Below are 20,645 nucleotides of genomic sequence, written 5' to 3' on the forward strand. Positions count from 1 at the left end.
CGCCCCCCTACAACCCACCCTCCCATCCTGGCACCTTCCCCTGCCACCGCAGGAACTGTAAAACCTGTGCCCACATCTTCTCCCTCACCTCTATCCAAGGCCCCAAAGGAGCCTTCCACATCCATCAAAGTTTTACCTGCACATCCACTAATATCATTTATTGTATCCGTTGCTCCCGATGCGGTCTCCTCTACATTGGGGAGACTGGGCACCTCCTAGCAGAGCGCTTTAGGGAACATCTCTGGGACATCCGCACCAATCAACCACACCGCCTCGTGGCCCAACATTCAACTCCCCCTCCCACTCTGCTGAGGACATGGAGGTCCTGGGCCTCCTTCACCGCCACTCCCTCACCACCCGACGCCTGGAGGAAGAACGCCTCATCTTCTGCCTTGGAACACTTCAACCCCAGGGCATCAATGTGGCTTCAACAGTTTCCTCATTTCCCCTTCCCCCACCTCACCCTAGTTCCAAACTTCCAGCTCAGCACTGTCCCCATGACTTGTCCGGACTTGTCCTACCTGCCTATCTCCTTTTCCACCTATCCACTCCACCCTCCCCTCCCTGACCTATCATCTTGATCCCCTCCCCCACTCACTCATTGTACTCTATGCTACTTTCTCCCCACCCCCACCCTCCTCTAGCTTATCTCTCCATGCTTCAGGCTCACTGTCTTTATTCCTGATGAAGGGCTTTTGCCTGAAACGTTGATTTCGCTGCACCTTGGATGCTGCCTGAACTGCTGTGCACCACTCTTCCAGCACCACTGATCCAGAATCGGTTCTTTGGGTGGCAATCCTCCAAGGTTGACTTTGGGATATGCAATAACACAGAGTGGCCGAGCAGTGGCTGAGAGCAAAGTTCGGAACCCATGAGGATGGCCTCAACTGTGGCCTTGTGTTCATGTCATACTATAGGTGACCCTAACACACTGTACACTGTACACTCTCTCGTACACACGCACTCACACATACTTGCACACTCACACAGACCCTCTGTCATACATATGGTCTCTTTCATACACACACACACACACACACACACACACACACACACACACACACACACACACACACACACACACATACCCCCCCACACTCACACCCACCCATACACCCTCTCATAGGCTTATCCTCCTCTAGGGGAAAGTTAAAAATCACACAACACCAGATATAGTCCAACTCACACTCACACACTTTGTCAAACATGCACACATGCAAAACGTACACTCTTTTACTCACACTCATATGCACATACTCACTCTCCTCTCTCATGCACGCATATGCACAGATAAGTCTATGGGGTGAATTTGCATTTGCAGAATTATATTTGTGGATGCATTTTATTTTGCTCAAAAAGCACACAATCTGCAGGCAGTTAATCCATGCAATATTTTATAAATTCCTACTTTGGAAATAGAACCAGTCTCCCTCAAGATTGGGATACAGACTCTAACTTCACACCTTTAATACACTGTCCGAGCTGAGATGTCAACTCTTCTATAAAACCTTGAGTTATCTCAAGAATGTGACTTGAAAGAAGTTCTGGGATTTACATATCAGTGAACCAAAACCTGCAACTCATTCTAATAGATGAAAGACTTAACAGAAATCTGGGTTTGCTCAATATATCATTTCAGTTGCATGACAGTGTGATCTTTTGCTATAAATTCTGTGTCTTATGATCCTGCTCCCCAGCTACCTGATGAAGGAGCAGCGCTCCAAACGCAAGTGCTTCCAAACAAGCCTGTTGGACTATTCCTGGTGTTGTGTGATGTTTAACTTTCCCCTAGAGGAGGAATTGCTGAGGGGTCTGTGGTCGAAATTTCCAGCCACTTCCAGCTGCCAATCCAGCACCCATTCTGGCTGAGAATTCCAGAAACCTCTCCTGGGCTTGAGCAACACATTTGAATTTGCCCCTCAGTGGTCTAATCCCCACCTGTAGAATTCGACCTCGTGTTGTCCAATTCCCAACTTCGGAGTTGCAATTGGAGTAAAATACAGAAATACAAATCTTCATGATCAGTGAATCAACTCATGAGTGGTTATGTCACCATAGGATGCGGTCACAGTGAAAATTAATTAAGAGATAGAGATGAACATCACACAATCTGACACCCAGGCTCTAATCATTTATCTACTGGGAACCTGCCTGATCATATCAAAGTGGTGGAACTGGAAGTATTTTACAGGGTTATGGTGATGTGGTTATTAACGCCAAGAGTAGGTGCCAGAGGATTTCAGGAAAAGCCCGGCCCAGACATCCACACATGACCCAGGCAGAAAGATGCTCCTCAAATCTCTTAACAAAACCTTGAACCACCTGCAATGTGTTCACTACACTGCAACAGTAAAGGTAAAGTCACCATAGACTTGGCAGGACCATATGGCTGCTGTCTCATTAGTGAGACAAACAACTCACGGTGGTTTAACCTGGGAGTCAACACACCTCAGGCAAAGAAATGTAACCTGGCTCATGGTGACCTCAGTCAGTGCAGGAATTGACTTCTACGGATGCATCATAGAAAACATTCTATCTGGGTGTCATGGTTTGGTACAGCAACATGGCTTTGTGCGTGGGAAATTATGTCTCACAAATTTGATTGAGTTTTTTGAAGAAGTAAAAGAGGATTGATGAGGGCAGAGCGGTAGATGTGATCCATATGGATTTCAGTAAGGCATTCGTCAAGGTTCACAATGGAATGTAGGTTAGCAAGGTTAGATCTCAAGGAATACAGGAAGAACTAGCCATTTGGATACAGAACTGGCTCAAAGGTAGAAGATAGAGAGTGGTGGTGGAGGATTGTTTTTCCCTGTGACCAGTGGAGTGCCACAAGGAACAGTGTGGGATCCACTACTTTTCATCATTTATATAAATGATTTGGATGTGAGATAAGAGGTATAGTTAGTAAGTTTGCAGATGACACCAAAATTGGAGGTGTAGTGGACAGCGAAGAGGGTTACCTCAGATTACAACAGGATCAGGATCAGATGGGCTAATGGGCTGAGAAGTGGCAGATGGAGTTTAATTTAGATAAATGTGAGGTGTTGCATATTGGGAAAGCAAATCTTATCGTGACGTATACACTTAATGGTAAGGTACTAGGGATTGTTGCTGAACAAAGAGACCTTGGAGTGCAGGTTCATAGCTCCTAGAAAGTAGAGTTGCAGGTAGATAGGATAGTGAAGAAGGTGCTTGGTATGCTTTCCTTCATTGGTCAGAGTCTTGCGTACTGGAATTGGGAGTCATGTTGCGGCTGTACAGAACATGGTTAGGCCACTGTTGGAATATTGCGTGCAATTCTGGTCTCCTTCCTATCGGAAGGATGTTGTGAAACTTGAAAGGGTTCAGAAAAGATGGACAAGGATGTTGCCAGGGTTGGAGGGTATGAGCTATAGGGAGAGGCTGTTTTTCCTCCCGTGAGGAGGTTGAGCAATTCATCAACTTCACCAACACATTCCACCCTGACCTTAAATTCACCTGGACCATCTCTGACACCTCCCTCCCCTTCCTGGACCTCTCCATCTCCATTAATGACGACCGACCTGACACTGACATTTTTTACAAACCCACCGAATCCCACAGCTACCTGGATTACACCTCTTCCCACCCAACTTCTTGCAAAAATGCCATCCCGTATTCCCAATTCCTCCACCTCCGTCGTATCTGCTCCCAGGAGGACCAGTTCCACCACAGAACACACCAGATGGCCTCCTTCTTTAGAGACTGCAATTTCCCTTCCCACGTGGTTAAAGATGCCCTCCAACACATCTCATCCACATCCCGCACCTCCGCCCTCAGACCCCACCCCTCCAACCGTAACAAGGACAGAACCCCCCTGGTGCTCACCTTCCACCCAACCAACCTTCACATAAACCAAATCATCCGCCGACATTTCTGCCACCTCCAAACGGACCCCACCACCAGGGATATATTTCTCTCCCCTCCCCTTTCCATCTTCCGCAAAGACCGTTCCCTCCGTGACTACCTGATCAGGTCCACGCCCCCTACAACCCACCCTCCCGTCCTGGCACCTTCCCCTGCCACTGCAGGAATTGCAAAACCTGCGCCCACACCTCCTCCCTCACCTCCATCCAAGGCCCTAAAGGAGCCTTCCACATCCATCAAGGTTTTACCTGCACCTCCACCAATATCATTTATTGTATCAGTTGCTCCCGATGAAGTCTCCTCTATATTGGGGAGACTGGACGCCTCCTAGCAGAACGCTTTCTGAAACATCTCTGGGATACCCGCACCAATCAACCACACCGCCCCGTGGCCCAACATTTCAACTCCCCCTCCCACTCTGCCGAGGACATGGAGGTCTAGGGCCTCCTTCACCGCCGCTCCCTCACCACCAGATGCCTAGAGGAAGAACGCCTCATCTTCCGCCTCGGAACACTTCAACCCCAGGGCATCAATGTGGACTTCAACAGTTGCCCCATTACCCCTTCCCCCACCTCATCCCAGTTCCAAATGTCCAGCTCAGCACTGTCCCCATGACTTGTCCTACCTGCCTTTCTTCTTTTCCACCTATCCACTCCACCCTCCTCTCCGACCTATCACCTTCATCCCCTCCCCCATCCACCCATTGGACTCTTTGCTACCTTCCCCTGCCCGCCTCCCTGACCCATCACCACCATCCCCACCCCCCCACTCACCTATTGTACTCTATGCTACTTTCTCACCACCCCTACCCTCCTCTCATTTATCTCTCCACCCTTCAGGCATTCTGCCTGTATTCTTGACAAAGGGCTTTTGCCTGAAACGTCAATTTTTCTGCTCATCGGATGCTGCCTGAACTGCTCTGCTTTTCCAGGACCACTAATCCAGAATCTGGTTTCCAGCATCTGCAGTCATTGTTTTTACCCTGTTTTCCCTGGAGCGTCGGAGGCTGAGGGGTGACCTTATAGAGGCTTATAAAATCATGAGTGTCTTGTATAGGATAAATAGACAAAGTCTCTTCCCTGGGATGGGGGAGATCAGAACTAGAGGGCATAGGTTTAGAGTGAGAGGGGAAAAGTATAAAAGGGGAAATGTTTTCACACAGAGGGTGGTATGGGTATGAAATGAGCTTCCAGAGGAAGTGGTGGAGGCTGGTACAATTGCAACATTTAAAAGGCATCTGGATGGGTATATGAATAGGAAGGGTTTGGAGGAATATGGGCTGGGTGCTGGCAGGTGGGATTAGACTGGGTTGAGATATCTGGTCAGCATGAACGAGCTGGACCGAATGGTCTGTTTCTGTGCTGTACACCTCTATGACTCTATAACTGCTCTGCCCAGGATCGTAAGATTCTACAAAAGGTTGTGTGCACAGCCGAGGCCAGCTTGGAAGCCAACCTCCGAACCTGGGACTCCACTTACACTTCACATTGCCATGGAAAGGCTGCCAACATCATCAAAGATCCTTCCCACCCCAGTAATGCTCTGTTCCAACCTCTCACCAGGCAGATGATACAGAAGCTTGAACATATGCACCAACAGATTCAAGAACAGCTTCTTCCCTGCTGTTATTAGACTGCTAAATGGACCTCCCTAAGTCCAAATAATGTTGACCTTGCTTTGTGCACCTCCTGTGCAGCTGTAACCTTATACACCTTGTGCTGTCTGAGCACTCTATGATCTGTATGTCCTTGTTTGCTATGATCTGCCTATACTGCTTACAAAACAAAACTTCTCACTGTACATGTGAGACTGATTCGGGATAGTCAACATGGCTTTGTGCGTGGGAAATTATGTCTCACAAACTTGATTGAGTTTTTTGAAGAAGTAACAAAGAAGATTGATGAGGGCAGAGCAGTAGATGTGATCTATATGGACTTCAGTAAGGCGTTCGACAAGGTTCCCCATGGGAGACTGATTAGCAAGGTTAGATCTCATGGAATACAGGGAGAACTAACCATTTGGATACAGAACTGGCTCAAAGGTAGAAGAAAGAGGGTGGTGGTGGAGGGTCGATTTTCAGACTGGAGGCCTGTGACCTGTGGAGTGCCACAAGGATTGGTGCGGGGCCCTCTACTTTTTGTCATTTACATAAATGATTTGGATGTGAGCGTAAGAGGTACAGTTAGTAAGTTTGCAGATGACACCAAAATTGGAGGTGTAGTGGACAGCGAAGAGGGTTACCTCAGATTACAACAGGATCTGGACCAGATGGGTCAATGGGCTGAGAAGTGGCAGATGGAGTTTAATTCAGATAAATGCGAGGTGCTGCATTTTGGGAAAGCAAATCTTAGCAGGACTTATACACTTAATGGTCAGGTCCTAGGGAGTGTTGCTGAACAAAGAGACCTTGGAGTGCAGGTTCCTAGCTCCTTGAAAGTGGAGTCGCAGGTAGATAGGATAGTGAAGAAGGCGTTTGATATGCTTTCCTTTATTGGTCAGAGTATTGAGTACAGGAGTTAGTAGATCATGTTGTGGCTGTACAGGACATTGGTTAGGCCAATGTTGGAATATTGCGTGCAATTCTGGTCTCCTTCCTATCGGAAAGATGTTGTGAAACTTGAAAGGGTTCAGAAAAGATTTACAAGGATGTTGCCAGGGTTGGTGGATCTGAGCTACAGGGAGAGGCTGAATACGCTGGGGCTGTTTTCCCTGCAGCGTTGGAGGCTGAGGGGTGACCTTATCGAGGTTTACAAAATTATGAGGGGCATGGATAGGATAAGTAGACAAAGTCCTTTCCCTGGGGTCGGGGAGTCCAAAACTTGAGGGCATAAGTTTAGGGTGAGAGGGGAAAGATATAAAAGAGACCTCAGGGGCAACTTTTTCACACAGAGGGTGGTACGTGTATGGAATGAGCTGCCAGAGGATGTGGTGGAGGCTGGTCCAATTGCAACATTTATGAGGCATTTGAATGGGTATATGAATAGGAAGGGTTTGGAGGGATATGGGCCGAGTGCTGGCAGGTGGGACTAGGTGGGATATCTGGTCAGCATGGACGGGTTGGACTGAAGGGTCTGTTTCCATGCTGTACATCTCTATGACTCTATGTGACAATAATAAATCAAATCAAATCAAATCAAAACAAATTCATTGACTGTAAAGCACTTTGAAGCTGTGATAAATGGTAAATAAATGAAAGTTTTCCATTCTATCCTGTTACACTCAGCATGAGTCTCTTTCTCAGTAACTCTTTGGCCAGTAATATAGACTTGCAGCAAACAGTAAGTTTACCCATGCAAATGTGATTGTGAACTAAGGGTGAGACTGCGCCATTTGCAAGAACTAATTCTGTTTTGCACTTCCTTGATGATGTTGTTAATGAATACCAGGAGAGAACAGACGTGAAGCATCCTACATTCTTCAGGAGAAGTGAGTGAAGGCAGAAGAAGAGATTTGGCAGCTCAGTGACGATGTAGGTGTGACATGATAAACTGAGGAGCCATCCACCTGTTAAAGACTTAACATGTAGATTTCCTCTTCCCACACAGAGATTGAGGAGCATCTTGAAACGAAGTCCGCTCCATTGAGTTGATTATCCACCCTCTGAATCTGGTTTGGCTTGAGTCGGCATCACAACCTAACATTTGGATTCCACCAACTTTTAGGAATGAGGATGACCAGATAATCCAGGACATGTTCTGTCCAGGACATGGAGGATAAATCTATGCGAAATAGGGAATTTTGACGTCCAACCGAACAAGCAGTTGCTGTCTTGCATTTAACGTCTAGTTTAAAGGATGTTACTTCCAACAGCGCCCCATCATAGAAGTGTCGCCCTGCACTCAAGTCAGGCATTAACCCAGCATTTTCTAATGAGTGTGTTCCCAACTGAGCCACACCTGGCACTACCTGCCTATTTGGCCTAAATTAGTGGCGGGGTATAAATGTTTAATGCAGTGGTGAGTTTCAAAGCCAAGCTCCTGGCCCTTACCATTGGTATTTGGAAGGATAGCTTGGATTGAAACATACAAGATTCTGAGGGGTCACGCTTAAGTTGGATACAAGGAGAATGCTTCCTTTTTCGGGAGACTTGAACAAGGGGACACAGATTAAGAATACGTGGTCTCCCTTTTAAAATGTGAGCCAGAAGTATTTTTTTTCTCTTGAATGTCGTTAGTCTGTGGAATTCTTATTCCTAAAAGGCAGAAGAGGCTGGTCATTGTTTTTATTCAAGGCTGAGTTAGATTTTTGCTAGAGAAAGGAGTCAAGGGTTACTTAGGGGATTGGATGGGCATGCATGTTGGATTGATATCAGATCAGCTATGATTTCATTGAATGGCAGGGTCAAATAGCCAAATGCTTCTTCATCCTATATTCCTCTGTAAGGAAACAGGTGTGGCAGGGTGGCTCACAGTGCCAGGGACCTGGGTTCGATTCCAGCCTTGAGTGGCTGTCTGTGTGGAGTCTACATATTCTGTCCATGTCTGCATAGGTTTCCTCCATGTGTTCCGGTTTCTTCCCACAATCCAAAGATGTACAGATTAGGTGAATTCATCATGCTAAATTGCCCATAGTGTTCATGGATGTGAAGGCCAGGTGCATTAATCAGGGGTAAATGTAGAAAAGTGGATCTGGGTGGGATATTGTTCAGAGGATTGGTGTGGATTTGTTGGGTAAAATGGCCTGTTTCCATCCTGTAAGAGTTCGAATTCAGTTATTTAAGAGTGATCAAGAAGGCTAATGGTTTTGTATCCTTTATTATGAGAAGAATTGAATATAAAGTAAATATGCAGAAGTGGGTATTGCAGATGCTAGAGATCAGAGTCAAGATTAGAATAATCCTGAAAAAGCACAGCAGGTCTGGCAGCATCCAATGAAGGGCTTTTGTCGATTTTCCTGCTCCTCAGATGCTGCCTGACCTGTTCTTTTCCAGCACCGCTCTAATCTTGACTATAAAGGGAGTATGTCATGCATCTGTTGTATAGGACATTGGACATCTCAAATACTTTGTGCAGTGTTCCTCCCTTTATTTAAGAAACAATGTCAATACAGTGAAGGTGATTTACTGGATAGAAACCTGGAATAAGTGGGTTCTCTTTTGAAAATAGTTTGAAATAGTCTTCACTGGTATTTAGAAGAATGAAAGAATGACTTGGTTAAAGTATCCTGAATTACTAGCTGGACATGGAAAGGATATTTTGTCTTGCAGGTCAGTCCAGAACTAGTAGATACTGTTTTAAAATAAAGGATTGCCCTTTTTAGGACAGAAATGAGGGGAACCTTCTACTTTTACATGACTTGTGACCTTTGAACTCTCTGCTTTGGAAAGCCATGGAGACAACAAAACTATGTATTTTTGAAGTGGAGGGAGATAGATTCTTGCGATCATTACTTTTTGCAGGACCCACTTCCAATAATTTTTGTTTGTCATTTGGGAACGCAGGTAGAGTCTTTCCAAAATTCTCCACTTTATTTCCTAGGGCTCTCCTAATACCAGATCAGCTTTGATTTCACTGAATGGTGGGGTCAAATGGACTAATGCTTCTCCTGTTAGTGTTAGTTTCCACTTCATCAGTAGATGCCCTGAGGGTCAGCCTTGAACGCCATAGTTAAGCCGGGCATCCAGGGGCTCATTGAAAATATGAGGGGTTGGGAATGTCATGGGGGAGATTTGTAAACAACAATGAGAGCTTTAAAAGCAATTCCATCTGGCATTACACAGCCCTCTGATTTGGCATTCAGCATCAGTGAACCACGAACAATGGTCATAACTAGTGCTGCGTCTACAGAGAGTGAAAGCTGAGTCAATCTCTGCACAGCATGCTTGCAACAGCTGATCATGGAGAGCTCCAAACATAGTTTGGATCCCCTCTGCCCCTGCATGGGCAACGTTTATCCCTTTGGGAGGCTAGATTTTTAGGACCTTTGGGTGAATAATTTGAGTAAGTGGAAAGTAAATCACTCCAGGGTATAAGTGTCTTAAGTTTATTTCTGGGAACACTTCCAATTTTGGGCAGTAGGTTGGTAATGGGACCTCTGGACTTCAGTCCAATGAATGAACATCGGCAGGTCAGTGAGGGAGTTGGTTTGTGTTTGAACAGTCATGCACCCAGACCCTTGGGCAAGATTTCCAAGGAGTCAGGAAGACTCTGTGAAGATGGCAAAATGGTGGCCTGGACCCAATTCTGGGATTCCCAAAACCCACTCCCAGAACCCCCTGTTTTCAGCAGATGGGTCGAGGGTGCGGGCTGCTGCAAATTGTAAACACACATTCGGTATTCCCGACCCGACCAGCTGCATAACAGACAGAGGCAACTAGTCCCCTGACATTGTCAGGGAGTTAGGCCATATGTTAAAGGTAAAAGAGTAGGAATAAATGGGTCATTTTCAGAGAAGCAACCTTGACTAGTAGGCTACCGCCAGATCAGTGTTTGAACTCCAGCTATTCACAACATATTTTAAGGGTATAGATGAGAGAACTAAACGTAATATCTCCAAGTTTGCACATGATACAAAGCTGAGTGGGAGGGTGAACTGTGAGGAGGATACAGAAGTGCTTCATTGTGATTTGGACAAGTTGAGTGAGTAGGCAAATGTGTGGAGCCTAATGTGGATAAACGTGAGGTTGAAAACAGGAAGGCAGATTGTTTTCTGAATGCCATAGATTGGGACAGACAAAGTGCAACAAGACCTGGATGTCCTGATATATCAGTCGCTGAAAGTAAACATGCAGGTGCAGCAGGCGGTGAAGAAATCAAATAGTATGTTGGCTTTCATAGAGAGAGGGTTCGAGTACAGGAGCAGGGATACCTTGCTCCAGTGGTACAGGACCCTGGTGAAACCAAACCTGGAATATTCTGTGCACTTCTGGTCTCTTTATCTGAGGAAGGATATTCTGTCCATGGAAGGAGTTCAACAAGAGTTTACCAGACTGATTCTTGCGATGGTAGGACAGGTATGAAGAGATACTTGGTCAGTTAGGATTATATTCACTGGAGTTTAGAAGAATGGGGAATCTCATAGAAGCCTATAACATTCTAACAGGACCAGACAAGTTGAATGTAAGAAGGATGCTCCCATTGACCAGGAGTTCTGAACCAGGGGTCACAGTCTAGGAATATGGGGTGGGCCGTTTAGGACTGAGATGAGGAGAAATTTCTTCATTTGTAAGTGGCGAGCCTATGGAATTCTCTCACACAGAAAGTGGTTAAGGCCAAAACAATAAACTTTTCAGGAACGAGTTAGATATAGTTCTTCAGGCTAAAGGAATCAAAGGATATGGAGACAGTGCAGAAACAGAAGTTGGATGATCAGTCATGGTCATATTGAATGACGGAGCAGGCTCGAGGGGCTGAATGGCCTATTCTTGATGCTATTTGCTGTGTTTCTGTAACCGTGGTTCAGGGAACCCCAGAGGGACTAAATGATTGACATTTTTATAGAGCAATATTTATCAAAAATCGAGGAAGTAGAAAGTTAATCATTAATTTCACATCTTAATGTTCCTTCGATGTTTATTGATTCTGCTGTGAAGGTGATGAATGGGCATGGAGAGGCGGCAGCTTGAAATGAAGGTGTGAAGAAAGTTGAAGGTATATATTTATTACGACTACTTCGGTTCTAAAGCAGAGGTGAAAGGGTTTTTTTTTCATTCCTTTGCACCCACCTCACAGTATTGAGATGAAGGCACTCTGCTAAATCCCAGTTTTCATCACCTACTTCCTACAACTTCAGGAAGCAACAACTCTTTCATCACTGGATGTTGCACTGTAGGATCTAACTGCTTGTACTGTTATGTATAAAGGCAGCGATTAGAGAGTCATTGAGACTTACAGCAAGAAACAGACGCTTTGTCCCAACACATCCACGCCAATCAGGTAGCCAAAATTAATCTAGTCCCATTTGCCAGGATTTGGCCCAAATCCCTCTGAACCCTTCCTATTCATATACCTTTTAAATGTTGCAATTGTAACAGCTTCCACCACCATCTCCTGCAGCTCATTCCATACACAAACCACCCTCTGCGTGAAAAGGTTGTCCCTTAGGTCCCCTTTAAATCTTTCTCCTCTTACCTTAAACCTACGCCCTCTAGTTTTGAACCCCCCCCCCCACCTTGGGGAAAAGATCTTGGCTGGTCACCTTATCCAGGCCCCTCGTGATTCTATAAACCTCTGTAAGATCAGCCCTCAGCCTCCTCCAGCAGCTGAGCTGAACTTTTCTCTTATTCATTCATGGAACGAGGGCATTGTTGGCTAGGCCAGAATTGCCCACCCCATAGCTAGTTAACAGTCAGCCATAATGCTGTGAGTCTAGAGTCACATGTAGGCTAGACCGGGTAAGAATGGTAATTCCTTTCTTAAAGGACATTAATTAATCAGATGGGCTTTTCCAAAAACAATGATTTCATGGTCATCATTAGACTCTTAATTCTGAACTTTTATTGAATTCATGTTCCAGCATCTGCCATGGTAGGTTTTGAGCCCAGGTCCCCAGAACATTACCTAGACCAACAGGTCCAGTGACAATACCACTAGGCCATCACTTCCCCAATTTAGATAAAGTGGGTCAGAGACATGAGCCATGCCCACCTGAGCTCACTCAAATATGGCTGAACATGGACTTAATGGGCCTTAAAAAGCACTGGTGACCATCTCACAGTTGTATAGTGCTGTCTTCACATCTCTTAAAAATGTACCTCAATGCATCTCTTACAATGAGTTACTTAGAAGTACAGTAATTGTTGTTATACAAACAAAAAAAAGCAAGTTAAGGCCACTGTTCAGAGCTGCAAAGGGGGCGGTGATTGCTTTCCATTAGAAAGACGAAAATTAGACCTTGCAATTATACATTTGGATGCCACCACCCACTCCCTCCCTTCTGCACAGTCATCAGCTCATTATATCGTCCTGTTGTTCACCCACATGATATCTGAAAATCACGAACAGTCAATTATATGCCAGTTTATAGATTTACCTCCGGCAGTCAATCAAGTAGCTCCTTACACGTCAGTCTCAACATTTTTGACCATTGGCAAAAATCATCACATTTAATAAATACAGTGCAGAAAAGTAAATACTACTTAAAATCAGGATTTGCTACTGATTTCTTAAGTGCCTATGATAGCATCTTCTTACTGTTCGTTTTTTGGCAAGATTAATTATATTGCCGTTTTGCAAGCTGATTAGCATGGATTATAAGTCACCAAACAGCACATATTTTTAAATACTATACACCGAAGCAATTTATTACTGCTCTCAGATTACTACCTCTGTGACTTATAAACAGTGTGCATTGATTCCCTCAACACAACCAGATCCAATTTCCTTTTCACTGTACACTCGTTGAGTAAGGGACCAGTGTTTATGTGTGATGAAGATAAAATAAATTGCCCGTAAGGAAAGGGCCCACATAGGGAAATATAGTGAGGTATAGTCTCGCTTGATCTTCCACCACAATTTGGCAACAGATTAGCAGAAATCCTGGAGAAATATCCGTTGATTTATCTCACTAGGGGTTTCCACTGAAGTTATAAGAAAAGAATGGGAAAGCCCTTGTGGAAATTTCATCTCAAGCTGTCTCAGCGGTTGTCCTCATAATTGCTCTAATCATTTAGAAACTGGACTGCATAGATATTCTTCACAGGCTTGCATTTTCTATTCTGGCGGATTTGTAAATCAGCTTGTAGAGAATGGACACTTTCGCAGTGATGTTTGCAGAACCATGCATGCAGAAAGATAAATGCCAAGTCCTTTTAACTTGCATCATTGCAGATGCAATGCAGGCAGCTATTTCTGTCCCTCCTAAAAAGTGCTGAGTTCAGTCTTTCACTGCAATAAAGCATTCGGCTAGAAAATCTCCCTGCGCTCTGTCCCCTTGTTACCTTAACCCGCATAAGGCTTTATTGCATTGTCCTCATCCCTTGCCTGCTAGGACTGTCTACTGTTCAACACTTTACCACAGGACTCTTGGTCAAGATCAAAAGCTCAATAGCACAAAGGTTTCAGGCCTCCTTATGCCAGTAGCACTACACTTTGGTTCCTCAACCTTCACGTCCATCCACAACAGGAAGCACTGGAGTCTCAGTTTTCAAGCTGCATTGTAGCAAGATACTCCATTGCAACATCAGATGCAAATAATGGAATGCTTAAAACCAATAATAAACCGTGCTTTAAACTATAAACTGCAGAAGAATTTAACGAATTTTCTGATCTACTGGAATCCCAGCAGATAGCCCGAACAACATTAGCAGCATTTGTACGATTAGATTATTTTTCACACTTAAAACACATACCTTAAACATAGTCGCTGTTGTCTGATACCTCGTACTCTGAATAATTCAACTATGCCATGGTAACAGGGATATTTTCAAATGATTCTCAGGAAGGAAATGGGTAAAATGAATCATAGCATTATGGAAATAGGAATAATTTGAGTACCCAATAGATCTAATCCACATCATTGTCTTTTTATATAATCTGTTCAAATAGCTGATTATGTAATTTGCTTGTATACTGATTTGATATGCCATTGCACATCTTTACAAAATATTTTCTGACCTAGATATGAATTTAGTTATATGATGGTAGCAACTGTAATTGTTGCTGCTGAGATGGATCGTGGAAGTTTTTTTTTGAGGAAATTTGTCCGTGGTTGAACAGTCTGAAATGGCACAATATTTTCTGCAGGGACCTACGGAGCAAGGGTTTAGAGTAAGGTGGAAGAGACGGAGGTTACAAATCTGCATGGAAATGATTTACTTTGCTGTGGATGGTAATATTTTGCTCTATAATCATTGCACATATGTCCCCACTGAATATGTCCCCACATTCTTGAATCTCCAGCCAGGATTTAGTGTAAAGGAGTTTTAGATTAGATTACTTACAGTGTGGAAACAGGCCCTTCAGCCCAACAAGTCCACACCGACCCACCGAAGCGCAACCCGCCCAGACCCATTCCCCTACATTTACCCCTTCACCTAACACTACGGGCAATTTCCCATGGCCAATTCACTTAACCTGCACATCTTTGGACTGTGGGAAGAAACCGGAGCACCCAGAGGAAACCCAGGCAGACACGGGGAGAATGTGCAAACTCCACACAGACTGTTGCCTGAGGCAGGAATTGAACCTGGGTCTCTGGTGCTGTGAGGCAGCAGTACTAACCACTGTGCCACCGTGCCGCCCATAAATTTACATAAACCTACCTGTTCAGTCTAATTGCCCAAGTTTGGTCACCTGTATGAAACTGGCTGCAAGCCTAACTTTTGACTAAGCCAGGAACCGGACTCTGAAAATATATCTGATTATATATAATGGGACTTGAAACAATGAGACTTAAAAGGTTTTTGCACAGGGTTCTAGCAAATTGGTATTGCAAGATCATTTGCTGGTTAAGGCATTCCAGAAGCAGAGGACATAGGTAAAAAAGAGAGTGAGTTAAGCTGGAAGTTTGGACAGAAATTTATTTTGCAAAAGGTGGAATGAGTAGGAGAAACTGCAAGAAATTCTGTCTAAATGAGATTTTTAAAAAATAAAAAGTAGAAAACCAATACTTGTTTGCTTGAAGTGCTTCAGTAAATTATCTGACTTCCTCCTGGTTACTTTAGATTAGATCACTTTTTTAGATTAGATCACTTACAGTGTGGAAACAGGCCCTTCGGCCCAACAAGTCCACACCGACCCGCCGAAGCGCAACCCACCCATACCCTACATTTACCCCTTGCCTAACACTAGGGGCAATTTTTAGCATGGCCAATCCACCTGACCCGCACATCTTTGGGACTGTGGGAGGAAACCGGAGCACCCGGAGGAAACCCACACAGACACGGGGAGAACGTGCAAACTCCACACAGTCAGTCGCCTGAGTCAGGAATTGAACCCGGGTCTCTGGCGCTGTGAGGCAGCAGTGCTAACCACTGTGCCACCGTGCCACCCACTGGTTACCTGGAGAATGCATTTTGTTTGGCAGTATACTCTTGTATTTTCCTCTGTTCATCAGCTCTGCAGGTCATTTCATGTCAGCCTTTGGGAAGTGTGGATCAGTGTCGATTTTCCTGCTCCTCAGTTGCTGCCTGACCTGCTGTGCTTTTCCAGCACCACTCTTATCTAGACTCAGAATGATAATAGGCAAAGCTTGTATTGTCCTGTATCCATCAAAATATCGCAGAAGTTCTTTTGACTGTCCGGATGTGTCTTTCTGTCAGCATGTGTCACCAGGGGTAATGTGGGTGAGGCGATGATGTTGAATCCATAGTGTTCAGGAAACTGCTTAAATTCTCTGCATGTGAATTGGGTGCTGTTGTTACACAATGTTCTTTCAGAAATTCCTTGTTCACGCACAGAACGTGTACTGCTGAGCTGATTGATGTAGCTCTCTAATCTTCCATCTTGAGGTTCAAAAGTACCTTCAAGTCATCTCTGACTGTAAGAACAAGGAACAGGAGTAACCAATCAGCCCTTTGAGCTTGCTGTTCCACTCTACATAATAATGGCTAATTTCATTCTCAGCCTTAACTCCACTTTACTGCCCATTCTCTATAACCCTTTAACCCTCACCAATTAAAAAGCTGTCTATCTCCTCTTTAAATTTATTCAATGTCCTGCCTTTCACAGATTCACAATCCTTATAGAAAAGTAATTCTTTCTGTGGTTTAAATCTGACACTCCTCAGTCTAAAGCTATGGCCTCTCATTCTAAATTGTCCCACATGGGAAAATTCACTCCATGTCTACTTTGTCAATTCCTTTCAGCAACTTATATACCTCAATTATAACTCCTCCCATTCTTCTAAACTCAAGAGAATATAGGCCTAAACTGCGCAATCTATTAGTTGTTATTCTTGATTGTGTGTGAATAAATCAGCTCTCACCCGTTTGCTATGAACTAGGTTGTGCTTCAGTTGCTATCATCAACTTTTCCATTGTAGATTTCTGTATTTCTGGTATACACTGCATGTAGAGACCGTATCTTCAATGTGTTTGTATTTGCTTATCCAGTACACTGCTGATCTGGTTTTGGGTTTGCACTTCACCATTTCGAAATTTATCTCTTGGCGAAATTTGTCCTTCATTTCTTTGGGATTGATTGTTCTGCATCTGACTAGCAGATCACCATCCCCCATTGAGATATTGTCTCTGATAGACCTGGCTGTGTACGCTAGATCTCCACAAGGCACCCAGCATCAGTTGCTGAGAGATCATTGTAGCATTGTGCTTGCAATGCAGACCATTAAGGGTTAATTGTTAAGGATTAATCAGACTTGAGAATAAGCAATTGAAGACAAATGGCAAGCTTTGTGCAAAGAAAAAGCCTGTTTTGAGTGGGAGATAACTGCATAACCTTGGCTGGATTGGAGATGGAAAATTGTGTAGTTAACACAGTGCTACCTGGAAGTGTTTTTCCACCTGTTTTCTGTTCAGTGGAATACCTGGAAAATTGCTGAAAGCAGAACAAAATTGTGGTACAGCACATAACATTAAATTCAGAGTAGCGTTAACACTGGGGACTTGGCTCCATTCATTGGTATTTTATCATTGGATTGGAATTTGCAAGACCTCTGCTTTGGAATCTGAGATACACCTCCAAGTGCCACTGTCACCAAAGTCCCTGGTGAGCCAAAAGGCAATGTGAGACTCACTTCTTTAAATGTATCTGAGTAGTTGAACCTAGCCATCTTAATACATAACAATTGTATAAACCAACAATTGATTTGATTTATTATTGTCACATGTACCTAAATACAGTGAAAAGTTTTGTTTTGCATACAGTACACTCAGATCATACCACACAAAGATCATAGGGTGATTTACAGAGCGGGGAATACAGTGTTACAGGTGGAAAGAAGGTGGACAAAAAGCAAGATTAACGTTAGGTTTGAAGTTTGAGAGGTGCACTCAGAAGTGTAATAACAATTGGGAAGAAACTGTTCTTGAACCTGTTGGTACGTGTGTTTAAGCTTCTGTATCTTCTGTCTGATGGAAGAGGTTGAAAGAGATTATAACTGGGGTGGGAGGGGTCTTTAATGATCCTGACTGCCTTTCTATGGCAATAAGAAGTGTAGATGGAGTCCATGGATAGAAGGTTGGCTTGCATGATGGATTGGGCTGTGTTCACAATTATTAAATCATGTATGTATTGAGTATTTTTAACCCAGTAAATTAGCTGTCTATTGAATGGCCATTTAAATGCCCTTAATGCAGAGAAATGCAGCACCATTTCTCTTCCTGGCTTGCATTTCAGGGTGAAAGCCTAACTCTGAAGCTTCGAGAGTAATCCCTGTAGTCTGATCTGTTTCACATATGTCTGGTTCCGACTGTCAGATCTGCTCCATTGGTTAGTGATCACTGTCTTTAATGGACTTCCTCCTATACTCATAAATATCTATCAGGAGGTCAGTTAGCTCAGTTGTTGGTGATGCAGAGTACCGCCAATAGCACAGGTTCAATTTCCATCATGAAGGTCCCCCCTTCTCAACATCTCCCCTTGCCTGAGGTGTGGTGACCCTAGGATTAAACCATCAGCAGACATCTCTCTCTAATGAGTCAGCAGCCCTGTGGTCGAGTAAAACACTGGTGATTTTACTTTAGACATGCATTGAACTTCTCACATTCAGATACAACCACTCGAGGTGATCTTTCTTTAATGGCACGTCTGGTTCCGACTGGTGTTAGAATCTTGGATGCAAATGCTGCCACTTTTCCCCCCTCTCAGACCAGTGCTGCTTCCAGCCTTTTTACAGAAGCATCTACTCACAGAGTGACAGGTTTCTCTTTGTCAGCCTTGTCTCTGGGCATATTTCTGTTCTGCATCTATTAAAGATCCTGTTACGTGTGTCTAACCACTGGGACTCTCCTGCCTACGTCAGCTTCCACATGTTTGTTGTATGTGGGGGCTGTGAGTGTCCATGTTTAGGGTCAAGACAAGAAACTACTAATCTCTCTCTTACCTCTTGCATCTTGAATCCCAGAGGTGACCACAAATCTTTCAGAACCTGGCTTGCTTCTGTAAGTATTGGCATTCTTCTGCCACAATCACAATGCATCTGTCTGTGTTCAACTTTATCCAGCTCTCCTGTCTCACTCCAGGTTGTCATGATCTTTTCTCTTTTATTCATATCTCTGGATATCATCATATATCCCCATGGGGCGGCATGGCGGCTCATTGGTTAGCACTGCTTCTTCGCGGGCCTCGGGCAACTGACTGTGTGGAATTTGCACATTCTCCCCGTGTCTGCGTGGGTTTCCTCCGGGTGCTCAAGTTTCCTCCCACAGTCCAAAGATGTGCAGGTTTGGTGAATTGGCCAGGCTAAATTGCCCGTAGTGTTAGGTGCATCAGTCAGAGGGAAATGGTCTAGTTGGGTTACTCTTCAGAGGATCAGTGTGGACTTGTTGGGCTGAAGGGCCTGTTTCCACACTGAAGGGAATCTAATCTAATCTAATGTATGTCTCACCAGGTTTCTGCTGGAGCACATTAAAGCTGGAAGGTAGACTCAGGGAGTTTAGACTGTCCTAAGTGGGGGGGGGGGGTTGAATATTGTCAACAGTTGACACCCTGTCCATTATATTGCTGTAGCCATTTCTGGCATTGAGCTCACTGCAAACTTCTGCCTGCATCAGTGTGATCCCTTCCAGTGTTGGGATGGAGTAGCGATCCTATTTTATGAAGTGATTAAGATTAGATTAGATTCCCTACAGTGTGGGGAAACAGGCCATTTGGCCCAGCAAGTCCATCCAGACCCATTCTCCTACCCTATATTTGCCCCTGACTAACACACCTATGGACAATTTAGCATGGCCAATCCACCTGATCTGCTCATCTTTGGATTGTGGGAGGGAACCAGAGCACCCGGAGGAAACCCACGCAGACACGGGGAGATTGTGCAAACTTCACACAGACAGTCGTCCGAGGCTGGAATTGAACTCTGGTCCCTGGCGCTGTGAGGAAGCAGTGCTAACCACTGAACCACCATGCCACCCCGGAAGATCCAGGAAGACTCTTAACTCTACATATGGTCTCTCTTACACTATGATGGAAATTATCCAAACTGCAAGTTCTGTCACTGTGCTTTGGTTTTTTTTTCAAGTGTTCCTTTTCCATTCTTTATAAGGGACGTGGATCATTGATTTCATTGCTGGGTTAAAGGAGATGTGAAACACTAGACCTTTCAAATCATCTCACCAAAGTATCTGGGTGCATTTGTACCATCTGTTCAAAGAGTACTTTTTAATGGGTTCTCTGTCTTCAACGCTCAGCCTCCTTCACTTCATGGTTTACTAAGATCACCCAGAGTACCTCACAATTGCTCAGCCCCCTGGTCTGTTTCAATGATGTAGAACATACAATTAACATCTTTTCCTTTGTATAGCAGCCTGATTTAGGTTACTCCTGGCTGTAGAAACTCATGCTTCCTTACGGTGTGATCATGACACCTTCCAAACGTTCAGTGAAGATGTTGAAGCCCTGAGTGGGGCAGATAGAGGGTGGGTGTGATGTTACTTAAGCTCCAGTGTCTACCTTCACCTTCAGATTTATGGCTGTGAGCTCATTTCTCAGCCTCTTCCAGACCTGAATGGTTGTGGGAATTTACTTTCTCTGAACTTTCACATCTAGACAATTCATGTGGTTGTGTGGTTTCATGTATTTATCATATTTCCAAGCTCACTAGCATCTAGGTTATGGACATTTCAGTTTCTTTTCCTGTATATTCACCTTGTTTCTCTATCTCTGGTGACTCCCCTATCATCTTCTCCCTTTGGATTGCAC

The 20,645-nt window shown here is 44.4% G+C and overlaps 1 protein-coding gene across 10 annotated transcripts in view; it reads left to right on the forward strand.

Annotated features, from left to right (window-relative positions):
- The window catches only part of LOC132819886 (1-phosphatidylinositol 4,5-bisphosphate phosphodiesterase beta-4), a 532,815-nt gene that overhangs the window by 501,082 nt on the left and 11,088 nt on the right, over nt 1-20,645 (forward strand). Inside the window, exon 42 of one of the 10 annotated variants that reach the window (XM_060831836.1) lies at nt 7,275-7,357. The exons of the other annotated variants lie outside the window; for them this stretch is intronic. Within the exon in view, the coding sequence (XP_060687819.1) occupies nt 7,275-7,318 (44 nt within the window). The 3' untranslated portion in view covers nt 7,319-7,357. The remainder of the gene's footprint in view (nt 1-7,274; nt 7,358-20,645) is intronic. 10 annotated transcript variants of the gene reach the window in all.

The sequence above is a fragment of the Hemiscyllium ocellatum genome, chromosome 10 (assembly GCF_020745735.1).
Source record: "Hemiscyllium ocellatum isolate sHemOce1 chromosome 10, sHemOce1.pat.X.cur, whole genome shotgun sequence".
NCBI classification, from domain to species: domain Eukaryota; kingdom Metazoa; phylum Chordata; class Chondrichthyes; order Orectolobiformes; family Hemiscylliidae; genus Hemiscyllium; species Hemiscyllium ocellatum.